The 12,714-nt window shown below is 34.5% G+C and overlaps 1 protein-coding gene across 5 annotated transcripts in view; it reads left to right on the plus strand.

Moving 5' to 3' along the window:
- The window catches only part of LRP1B (LDL receptor related protein 1B), a 584,143-nt gene that overhangs the window by 404,734 nt on the left and 166,695 nt on the right, over positions 1–12,714 (plus strand). For all 5 annotated transcript variants that reach the window (XM_048952659.1, XM_048952661.1, XM_048952662.1 and 2 more), the window contains exons 19-23: positions 455–535; positions 2,143–2,310; positions 2,568–2,750; positions 7,992–8,192; positions 9,171–9,416. In XM_048952659.1, coding sequence (XP_048808616.1) covers positions 455–535; positions 2,143–2,310; positions 2,568–2,750; positions 7,992–8,192; positions 9,171–9,416 — 879 coding nt within the window. The remainder of the gene's footprint in view (positions 1–454; positions 536–2,142; positions 2,311–2,567; positions 2,751–7,991; positions 8,193–9,170; positions 9,417–12,714) is intronic.

Genomic DNA, 12,714 nt, shown 5'->3' on the forward strand with positions numbered 1-12,714 from the left:
TTACTACGTCATTGTGCAGTAACTTTTATCTCTTGATTGTTCTTTCACTTTGTACTTAACCTTCTCATTTTACAGTCTTCCATTTCCTGTCAGCCATTGCATTTGAAGAACTATTTTTTTTTTTTTTACTGAAATGAAAATGCTGAGAACACAGCTTGTAACATTAATGGCAAAGACAGGTCTTGCATGATGGGAGTATAGGACCATGTCATATAACACAGGAGAATGCATTTCATTGATCTGCATTGATAAAGGCTAGGTATTGGCCTTAATTTAATGTTAAAAGCCTTTTTATCATTTCTTTTCATTCTCTTACTGTTTCTTCCATTCTAGAGTGTCTTAGACAAATACTTCATACAGTGTATTTGGTTTGTTTAAATCATGCATGCAGGACAGTGAAAAAATATTACTATAGACTATATATATTAGATTTTTGTTTTGAATGCTTTTGCAGAATTCCCAACATGTGAACCACTAATTCAATTTGTTTGCAAAAATGGAAGATGCATTAGCAGCAAATGGCTCTGTGATTCAGGCAAGTATTAAGTGTTCAATATATGAAAAAAAAAAAAACCAACAACAACAACAACAACAAAAAACAGCAGATATTGTTTTGCTATTGTTTTGTGACTGTTTGATTTGTAACTGGTCAGGAGAATAAATACAATACTTGAAAGTTACCTAATGGAGAAAGCAGCAAAACTGAATGATTGTCAGAAATGGTGCCATGGATATGGTGGTAGTTGCAAATACTATATTCTGTAGAATAGAGTGTGATGTAATCTTCAACTGTTTAAAAAAATAACAACACTGCTCATGTATTTTCTGCTTTAAGAAAGCAAATCAGCGCTGGTGACAAAATATCTACCATATTTGTGGGCAACTTCCACTTAATAAATGGCAATCGTCAGAAGGGAAGTCTAGGAAGACTTAGGACAATAGTAGTAGCATCATAAAGGGAATGTATTTGGTGTCTCTTCACGTGAATATTTTTCCAAAGATTGTGGTGTGGGAGGGATGTCTTACCAGTCTTAACAAAACTGGACTGGTTCTTCACTCACCACATAATGTGATATTACTGTGATGTTTATGAGGTTGAAAGAAATTCATAGCTATAGATGGGCAACTTCCCTAAATTATCACAGTTTGCTGAAATTCTGTGTAAGAAAACCTTATAGTGTTTATACAGCGTCTTGGTGATCACAGTTAAAAGTACCAGAACTGCAATAAGATTTTTGTAATGGCTATAACAAAATAAGGTATCACTAAGGATAAAATAAAACAGTTTAATTTGGGAGCATCTGTCTTTAAATGGGAAAATAAATGAAGGAAAGTGTACAGATTTCTAATGCTTACTGGTATATTTGACTGAATAAGTGTGAATAAATGTAATGATTTTAGACTATCTAAAACGAGAGAGCAACAAGTGCTGTTAGTAGAGTTAAGGAACCACGTGTTCCTTTACATTTAGACCTTACAGTAAGATCCTAACAGCCCAGAGTAGTGTGCAGTCACCTCCCACATGGTTAAATGAGAAAATACCAGATTCTGCACCTGGGAGGGGTCAATCCTGGCTGTATGCGCAACACAGTGGGGGATAAGATGCTAGAGAGCAGCCATACAGAAAGGAATCTGAGGGTTTTAGCTGACAGCAGTTGGACCTGAGCTAGCAGTATGCCCTGGAGCCAGAAGGACTGTGTGTACCTGGGGGACCCTCAGACCAACAGTGCTACCAGGCAAGGAAAAAGATTGTCCTGCTCTGCACTTCAATATGTGGCCTCATGTCCAGCACTGCATGCAATTTGGGTGTCATGGTATGAGGACATAAAACTTTTAGATAGCACTCAAAGGAGGGCTATGAAGATGGGGAAAGGCCTAGAGGGCAAGGCATGTGCAGCTGAGATTCATCGGTTTGTTTGACCTGGAACCAGAAGTGCGATTCAGTGAGCCTTGTGGGTCCTTTCCAGTTCAGGATAAGTGATGATTCTGTGTATTACAAATAGTTTTACCATATACCTGTGGGAAGCTAACAAAAATACTGTTTTATTTACTGTATGTTATTTTTCTTTTCTGGAAATAGCTTGTTTCTCTTGGCATATTTATTCAGATTCTGTATCTTGTAAATAAAATCAATGTTTGCAGATGATGACTGTGGCGATGGAAGTGATGAATTAGGCTGCATCCACTCCTGTTCTGCTGATCAGTTCAGGTGTTATAATGGCAGATGTATCCCAAGCCATTGGGCATGTGATGGTGACAATGACTGTGGAGATTTCAGTGACGAAACCAGAACAAATTGCACCAAGGGAGGTTAGCTATCTTATTCTTCCCACATGTTATTCTTCCCACATTTTATCACTTGTAAATAGATACAGAAGACCTTTCTTCAAAATACTTGTCTGAAGGCTTTTTGGATTGATGAGATAGGAGGGGATGGTAGGTTTTGAGTTATTCCTGTGGACTGTGGTTTTGGCTTTGGTTGAGAAAGGGGATTCTTATTCCTTGTGAACTTCGCATGGAAAAAACTCACAATGCATATTCTTTGGTGTAATTCTTATTTTTCTAAGGAACTCCCACTCCTGGGCGATGCAACGGGAAGGAATTTCAGTGCAGTCCTGATGGGAACTGTGTTCCTGAGCTGTGGCGCTGTGATGGAGAAAAGGACTGTGAAGATGGTAGTGATGAAAAAGGCTGTAACGGAACTATACGACTGTGTGATGAAAAGACAAAGTTCTCCTGTGTGAGTACAGGTATGTCTTTGTAGATCATGCTCTCGTTTACTCACACTGCATCTGTGTTTCTCCGTGTGATTTGCTAATAGGGGTGCAATGGGAATATTCCTTAGTGTTTAATACAACTTGAGATGTTATTTAAACCAGGAGCACAATATTAATACTAATAAGCTCTAACTTGTTTTCTGATTTATAATATAAAATGGAAGGCTTTTGAGATTACGTGAAGCTCAAACTGTTCTGTGTGACAGCACATCAAAACAAATACTGAAATGTAGCATTTAATAGTACTTCAAAGTCCAGGTATTTTCTTTCATTTTCTGTCTTTGGCACTACAGGTAATTTGAAATGGTATAAAGTAATTAGTTAGAAGACTTCAAAGAATTAGAACTGCAGCATTGGAAATTTGAACTGCAATGTTGAGAGGAAAAAATGTATTCTCAAAGAAAGCTTAAAATCTAATCTTGTTACAATACTTCATTAAAAATTTGGAAAAGAATGTGACTTAACATTTGCATTAGGATTTTTCAAAGTCATGCTTAGATGGAACACAAAATGAATGTAGGTCATAATTGTATTTTTTTTATTTCATTTCAAAGTTTAATGAGATATTGAGGGTAAAACATCTTTTACAAACAAAATTTAAATTAGAATGTATGTAATAGGTAGTAATTTTACCTGACATTGTTAATGGAAAGGAGACCATATCTGTGTTATAGCTAAGCATGTGAAGTGCTGAGATCTAGTTATGTAAGCTCTGTCTAAAAGTATTTAAGAATGCGTATGAACAAATATATATGAAAGAAATAATAGTAACCAACGTCTTGTATTTGTGAGAATTGTTAGGGCTAAGAGAAATTGGCTAATTTCCTCTTATATATTGCTACCTGGTGGTGTCCAATTTCCTAATGCAAGTGGTTTTTCTATTTAGGATAATGGTAGCCTCTAAGATCTGTAATATCCAGCCCTTTTCTGACATGTTGTTAAGAAATCCTATAGGGTGTGTTCTATAAAGCCTTTTAGTAATTTGTCTCTCACAGTTGGAACAACTTTTCCTAATTTGTCATCTGAATCTCTGCTGCAAGCATAGTTGATTGCCTTCATCTTTTCACTAGTATAAAAAGTTGTTGAATGTTGAAATAAATCTGTCATGTCTCTTTAATCAGCTTTTTATAAATAAACTAAAACATTTAATTTCCTTTTAAGCTTTAATTATTCTTTTTTGTCACGCTGTTACCCTACAACCTGAGCAGTTCATAAACTGGTATCCAGAGTTAACCAAAGCTCTACAGATCTATTAACTTGTGTTAGCAGATATCAGGTTGTCATTTCTTTTTTTATCATCATGCAGTTGTTTGTAATGATGTGATAAATTATGTGTTAGAGTTTTAAACAGCAGTAAGGTAGGAGATATAGTAGCTACTTGACTGACATAAGCACTGTTGGGCTGCTTCTAACCCATTTCTGCTTTTAAATTAGATTAAGCTACTTCTAAGTTAGCTTAGACTAAATTAGATTAGGCTAAAATTACTATTCTAAATTCAGATTCTCATCTCCAAAATTGTTACGAGCATGTACCTCATCTCAGTTTTATGTACTGCATAAATCCATCCTTTTTATTCAGACTTTCTACTTTGAAGATAGCAGGAACAGACCAAGATTAAAATCTGTTCAACCTTACTTACAATGTTATAAAATTCATCTAATTACTCTATGGTAGTAGTCAAGTAGTTCTGTGAAGGTAAATTCAAAGGAATCACAACTACTTTCATGTCATGTATAGGAATTCTGAACTGCATTGTACATTTGTCATACTGCTTTTTTAGAAGAAACAGTTAATTTTGTGTCTTATCTTTTATAATACTATCAGGTAGAGTATTATTTTTCACTTTTTTTCCAGATAGTAAACATTGTTATTTTGTGAAATAAAGAACGTAGATGTCAAGTGACCAACACAATAATACTGGAGGAGGGCAACAGCAAGCAGTGCTGTCTGAATATGGAGTGTAAGATTCAAAATGGAAGATTGTGAAGTGTAATGAGTAGAGGAGAATGCAAAGAAACTGACAGTGAGAAAAACAAAGGTTTTACTGAAAGATGTAGAGGAGGAAAATTAGTAGGAAAGACCTATGAACTTTTCAAGGCTGTGGAGGAGGAAAGAGTTACTGTAGGGAGAGATGGCTTGAGATGACTTTGGGAAGAATAGAGGACTTGGTAAGAACATGAGATGCCTTGAGGAATTCAGAGGGTGGGGGGAAAAGATACTGGCTTTTAGGGATGTATTTGGCGGGGTTATTTCTACTTGTTCCTTGCCTACTCAATCTCTTGTCTCACTTTGAGCTCTTTAAAGTGTTACTGCTCAAGTGGGTGGATTCAGTTGATACTAAGAACTTAAGAAAAAAGGCATTGTAAGAAGTTAGAAACATACATAAATTCTTTGTGTGATTTTATTTTTTTTATAGTTTTTTTAACCTTTAGTTTTAGGTATCATTGAGTGTACATTTTTATTTTCTGAGATAATAGCTATCTTTGGACCCTGAAACACTTCCCTTTCTCACATTCAGGAGGCACTTATAAATATCTGCTTTAAACAAAAAGCTTTTAAATACTAGAAATTAGCTTATGAAGGTAGTCTCAACACTTAAGTCTCCTACAAAACAAATAATTGCCTGACTAGCACAGCTGGGGCATTTTGTTAAATGTGTTGGATGAGAACATGCATATTTTTGCATGAATGAGGTTAAACCTGCATTACAGCTTTTGCCAGCCAAAAGCAAATCTAAGATGACTCAATGCAAATACTTCCCACCAAAGCAGGTTTCCTGAAATTTAAGAAATCATCAGTCCAAAAATTTCTTGAGCACAGTATCTCAAGAAAGATGGAAGAGTGTGATTAAAAAAAAAAAAAAATTTTTTTAAAGAGCTAATTCTCTACTGTACTTGCTCATATTTGTAGGAAATGGAAAAGAAGCATTTGAATCAAACTCCCCACATAATTTTTGCTTCAGAACTTCTGATGTACTACTTCACATTATGGAAAATAAAAAATTGCTATTGAGGCACTTAACTAGTGAAATTTACTGTAAAGGCTTTTGGAAGCCAAAAGTGTAAGTTTCAGTAAGGGGAATTAAAGCACAAATATTTGATTGAATTTGAAGTAATTACTTCAGGAGAGTCATAGTATTTCGTTAAGTCCATCTCTTTCAAATTTTGTTCAAGATTTATATCTTGTGAGTATATTCTACTTAAGAACATGTCATAGCCATCATAGAGAAAGATGAATCTTTTATTGTAACATATATCTTCATTAGAGTAACAGAAAGGAGGGAAAACTGATTTGCTCTGTAAACGTTTGTATGTATAAAAGATTAAAAAAAAAAACAAAAAAAAACAGATTAAGAACTCTGTTGATAGCAACATCAGTTTACTTTGGAACCCATCTAGTTTGCTTGACACTGGTGTTTTCCAGTAGCTTGCATTCTACTGCTGTATTATAATAATATGTTAAAACCATGTTCACTTTGAGATAATGACTATAGACACTTCTATGAAACACTTCTGATTGCATGTGAGAATAAACAGCATACATAAAGCTTTGTTTTCCTGAGTCTGTTCATTCTTATCTTTTCAGTGTAGGATATTTGGGACTGACTATTATAAGAGAAAGGGGAGAGCTTCTCATTCTAACTGACATTTCTCCCTGTTTGAATTTCCATGTGATTTTTTGCTCTGGTAAAATTATGTTCTGCTGTTTGACACATTCACTGTCATATAATCCTGAAATTTCAATTCTAACTGCCGTTCACTGAAAGTGAGAGCAGCCTTGCTTTTACAGGAGCATATATTTTTTTATTGTTCTTGTTTCACCGTATTTGTATCCAGTTGTCATTCTCTGTGGAGGATGGCCCCTTTCCCATTAGAAGAAGGCAAAAACAACAAATGCAAACTATTATGTTAATCTTTAACTAGAAAATAATTCCGCTATAAGAAATTAATCTGCTACAGTGCTGTGGAAGACAGTAGAGCTGCAGTTAGGGATGCTACATTTCGTGGAAATCTTTACAAAATCTCTGCAACACAGGGTTGCTAATAGCCTGTAGTGGTATAGGTACTCAGGTGCATTTAATAACCAGTAAGATCAGAGTTTTATTGTAGTTATTTCACACTATCATGCTTACTGCCTCCACAAAGTCATATTCAGTCTCAGTTTCTTGCTGGGAAGATCTCATCTGAACTGGGAAAGCTAGACAGAAGTTCATGTTATGCAACAGTTGGCAGTTGTACTAACCTTGCAGTTAAGTCTTGGCTATCGCCAACGAGTCCCTGGGCATCCACAGACATTGTTTCCAGTGGATCCTCATTGTTTCCCATTCCTGATAGATAGGCCTCAATGACTAAATAGTTTATATGCAGAAGCACAGTGCAAAGTCTCCTTATTCATTGGTGGGATAAGTACCTGTCACCCTGTCGCTTCTGTTCTGCTTGAGAGTTCAAAACGCGGGTTGAGATATGATCATAAACATGAGCACACACACACTGGTAAGCAGTATGTTAGCAATCTATTATTCTTCACCTATGACAATCCATGGCTTTGAGGTTTTCTGTGCTTTAAGTGTCATAACTGCTTTACATTTCCAAATATTGATGATCTGCACAAAAGCACTTTTTTTTGTTTGTTTGTTTCATTTTCAAGAGTGAAGAAAATAATCAGAATGCTGCTATGGCAAAACTGAAGTCTTGGAAGAAGTTTCATCTATTATAGTTATTCCATGTAAAAAAGAATTATTTCTCTGACATGTTCTGAGAACGTATTGTTTATACTTCCTACGAAGTTTTTTGTTTCCTAAACTCACATTAACAGAATGTGAAACACTACTCGTTTGGAAGGCAGATGGGAATAGAAGATAAAAGAAGATAGAGGAAGAAAAGACGAAGTTAAGAATAAAAAATAATTGGCATGATTTGGAATACCTAACTGAAATTATGAGGGTCTATTCTACCTTTATGTAGTTCTACTCAGCATAGAAAAAAAAAAAAAAAGTTTTTTTTATTACTTAGAGAATTGGGTTGTCAACACTGATGAGGGTTATTCCTCAGAGTATGAGTACGAGTTGGTTTTCTTCTGTTCATCCAAGAGGAAAGTACTATTAATACAAAAACATGATACAAAATATAATTTTCCATGTAATGTTACTGAAGGCTTTTTCTGAAGCTTACTTGCAGTCTGATTTCCTGTGTTTATTGTCTCTTTTCTCCAAGGGAGATGCATTAGCAAAGCGTGGCTATGTGATGGCGATATTGATTGTGAGGATCAGTCTGATGAGGATAATTGCGAGGGCTATATGTGTGGACCACCAAAATACCCTTGTGCTAATGATACCTCCATCTGCCTACAGCCTGAGAAGCTCTGCAATGGGAGAAGAGATTGTCCTGATGGATCTGATGAAGGCGATCTTTGTGGTATTTCTTAGACACATTTTTCTCTTTCTTTATCTGTTGTAATACTTTCTTTCAAATAAAAGTTCTCGTGTTAACCTTAAGATACCGTTAAAAAAGTTCTGTATGTAAGGATTTTTTTTAAATTAAATCACACTGTTTTTCTACTTGAGTGAACTATCTGTTGGTTTGTTTTTGTTTTTGTTTTTTTTGTTTTGTTTGTTTTTGTTTTCAAATAAGTGAAAACGTAGCTCCTTAGGTAAGTCTTTATTTTCCTGGAGATAAAAAATATAGGGATCTATAATATCTATGAAAGTACTGAAACTAATGTGCAGTTCTCTCAAATTACAAAGGCTTGGGTTAAAGGAATCCTATCAGTAGCTGTGTAAGAGATCACAAAGGAATGAATTTGTATGTCTGAAGGAGTTTACATGTCTCCTTGATGGTAACAGCATGTATAAAGATATCTTGATTTTTACTACTGCTATTATTACTATTATTTTTAATTCTTGTACACATTTCTTCAGTAATGGGTTGCCTATGATATAGGTGCATGAGACTGAGCGTTGAAGCCTTCCCAAACCCAGAAGTTCAAGTAGTTGGAGGCAAGGAAAGTATTTGTGTGCATATTTCTATGTGCATCAACTTTTTAGCACTTGGTCACCTCTGGAGTTGGGATATTGGTCTAAAATAGTCTTTGGGCTAACTCTTTATGGATACTTCTTAAGTCAATGAAATATACTTGAAAGTCTGGGAAAATACATACATATATTGTACATGTGCCATGCTAAAATTTTGAAAGTTTGCAGTAAAGATACTATGCTAAATATAGGAATTCTATAGCTTTAAAATAAATACATTAAGCTGTTTAGCAGATTTAAAACTGTTTGCTCTTTATAGAGGCTTTTCTTGCATTTTAGTAGCCCTTGTCTTTCAGAAGTATACAGTATAACAAACAATCCTTGCAGCCCTTAATGCCCTTGTTTTTCCACGCTCTTTCAGATGAGTGTTCGCTTAACAATGGTGGATGTAGTCATCAGTGTTCTGTGGTTCCTGGAGGAAGAATTGTGTGCTCGTGCCCCGTAGGATTCAATCTCAGCGTAGACAACAAAACTTGTGAAATTATGGATTATTGCACCAAGCACCTTAAGTGTAGTCAAGTATGTGAACAACATAAAAATAGTGTGAAATGCTCATGTTATGAAGGCTGGAAGCTCAGTAAGGATGGAGAAAATTGTGTTAGTACTGGTAAGCTGAAATTCAGTTGACTTTAACACATCCAGACATTAATAGATATTAATTTAGTGTGAGAGGGTTTGTTTGTTTTCATCTGATTTTTAATTTGAATATAGGCTTTACTTGCGCTGGTTCATCAAGTTACTGCTTTTGGGCACTACTGGACATTGGGTATCTCATAACATATCTCTCTATGCATCTCCAGAACCTTTCCCAACTTTCAGGATATTAGTTTTCATTTCTTTGGGCCTCTCTCCTGAGTTACCCAGACTGTGAAGTCCATGGACAGAAGTACAGTTCTAGGAGTGATCAGCCTCTTGTTGGTGATCCCATGTCTTTCTATAAATTGGACTTGTGTTGTTTTGGTTTTGGGTTTGTTTTTGTTTTCTGTTTTTTTGTTTTTGTTTTCAAATAAGGGAAATCATAGCTTCCTGTGTGCTGGCTTTTGTTTAGTTCAGGTGTTATCCAAATTTACTGGTAGCCCGTATCAGCTGTAGATCATAGCAAACTTTTACTTCAGAGTTTGGAATATTAGTTGCAAATATATGCACATGCAAAAGCAATTATCTTCTGTCAGTTAGCACTCACAGAATAAGCTATTCTTTAACCTTTAATACTCTGGTACTTGATTTTTGTCATCAATAAACTGGTTCAGTTTACTAACCAGAGGAAATCCAGCATTAGCCAAAGCAGGAGAGGAGAATACATTCCTTTCATTGCTCAGTATTCTGTTCTGAAGCATGTCTCAGAAACTGTTAGGGGTGTCTGTTAAGCTCAATGTGAATGTGTGTGAAATGAAAATGTGTATGTGAGATAGATGCTGTCATAACATCAGTACTTTCCTGCACAAAGCTAAAAATAACATAGATGTTCAGATTATCACTTTTAGACTGTTATGTACTAATTCCTTGATAGTATCTTATCCATACTGGGTCAAAATGTCTTCACAACTATTATAATTTATTTGGATATTTTATAATTGAACAGCTTTTATGATTAAGATATTCCTCATTTATTACAGATAACTCAGTGTTTCCTCAGGTGAGTTATAGGTAAAATGATTAAATCACTAAGTTAGAAATAAAAGGCCAAGTTTCTCAGTCCAAATCACCTGGAATAATTTACTAGTTAGCCGTCATCTTAACTGTCTACATTCCAGAAAATATGGCAAATTCTAATCCATCTGCTTTGACCTTGCTTGACCTAATTTGTACGATGTTGTAGAGTTATGTGACAATTTTAATGAAGTCTCTATTGCATGTAGTAAAAAATATTTCTCTTTTCCAAAACGGTGAACAAAGAAAATTTAGTATTGTATCCTTGCATTAAAGGGCTTTTAGCAAATGCTATTGCTAAAAGAGCAATTTTCTTATTATTTTTAAGAACTTGTTTATATTAATCCAGTGGGAACATTGTTTAACGAATGGCACCCAAATCAAGTTTTTGTCACAATAATTGTTGTTATAGTATGTAAGTAATTGTTACTACAGAATGAAATTAGATATCTATTTTGCTGAGCTATCACTGAGCTATGCTGATAGTAGACTCCCAGATCACACATCACTGATGTGTTACTGTGGCCTGTATGTCCAAAATGTTGTTATTCTTAGTTAAAGTTCTTATTTTGTTAGGCTGCTTTAATGTTTTTGACCCTTGATCAGTCAAATTTATTTTATCACTGTCATTTCTGAATATTCAGAAAACACATTTTTACTGGGTTATAGGAACGAAGGGATAAAAACATTATAAAAAGATGTTAACAGTGTTATAGAGAAAGGCTAGTAACAAACATTGGTAATTTCTGCTTTCTTTAATCTAATATTTGAAACCTAAGGGGAGTGAAAAAAATGCAATACAAATGAAATATACTCTCTGTACTGAAAAGTAAGAAAATTTAGACTAAAGCTATTTAGCTTTTCTTAGGCCCATGAGATATTTCTGCTTAATATTTACTGGCTGTTGGTAAGAATCTAAAGTTACAAATTGATTTTTACAGATTTTGTCAGACAATTTAACGTTAAATATATGATCTGAGACTGGAGATGTCAGCTAGTATAAAGAAAAGTGATACTGCTCTTTATAAACCGTGAAGATTACATCCTAATGCCATCAAAGCAGCAAGAAAATAATTCCGTATAAATAAGACACATGATTTTAGAGTCAATAATAATTTTAGTTTATTTTCATTTAAAGGTATGGTGAATACTCCAAAGGATAGAATCTCTGATATACTAATTGTTGACTGTACAAATCGCATTTTGGTAAACCAGTCAAGGGATCCCAATTTTGATCTCATTTGTGGATTTGTGAGCCTCGAAATGACCATTGCGCTTAACATCTCTCTTCACGAGATCTTATGTGAATGTTAAATAAAGGCTTATAGTTTTGTCTGCTACAACTAGAGATGAAATAGAAATTCTGGAGGTAAACAGTCCCCAATAACGCCAAATGCCATCAGTAATACCAGTTGGTATAATTCTTACAATAGCCGCGTTTGTTTTATCTCTTGAACCTCTTGAACTGGCAGAAGATATGCACTGTTAAAGCAGTAACCAGAAATCCTTCTTCCAGGAGGAGAAAAACACATTCAGAAGAAAATTATTACTTTGCCCTTTGCTAATTTTTAACTCTTGAGTTTATATAGACTATGTCTATATGCAAGTGTACACTTCTGTAGTACACTGCAGTAACATCTAAAGTCAGTATACAGTACTGCACTTTTTCAAAATGTTTTACAAACCATTTCAATAAGTACCCATCAAATCTAAAATAACATATGAAGAAAAAAAAATAGATCTATTTTGATCTGTGTTTTAGCTTTTCAATCAATGACTCTTGCAATGTCTTTCTTTTTCCCCCGTTTTTCTTTAGTTCTGCTTCTCTTCCATTCTGGAGGATCTTAAGTGCTATAGTGTGGGTTTTTTTTTTTTTTTCAATATTTCATGTTTTCAATTAGTTTGATTTTTTTATTGTTCTGGCACATGTATTGTTACGTTACAGGCTTCTCAAAGAATATTTCATTCATTTCAAAAATTGTATTGATTGAGCTAAAAGTATATTACAGAACTCCATTATTCAAATAGAAAGTCAATATAAATTATTTCCATATTGTTAGTTTCTGTTGGAACATCCTTCAGAATAAGTTGTGCTGATATACTGCACTTGAACTCTTTCACATCATGATAGGAAGGAAAAGAATGTTCTTGAAATATATTTAAATTTCATTATTATGTTCTGTTTTTCAGAACTTGGTGTAATAAAAGTTTAAAACACAGTTCAGGTTTCATTTAAAAAGTGACTTTACAGATTT

The sequence above is a fragment of the Lagopus muta genome, chromosome 8 (assembly GCF_023343835.1).
Source record: "Lagopus muta isolate bLagMut1 chromosome 8, bLagMut1 primary, whole genome shotgun sequence".
In the NCBI taxonomy this organism is placed as follows: domain Eukaryota; kingdom Metazoa; phylum Chordata; class Aves; order Galliformes; family Phasianidae; genus Lagopus; species Lagopus muta.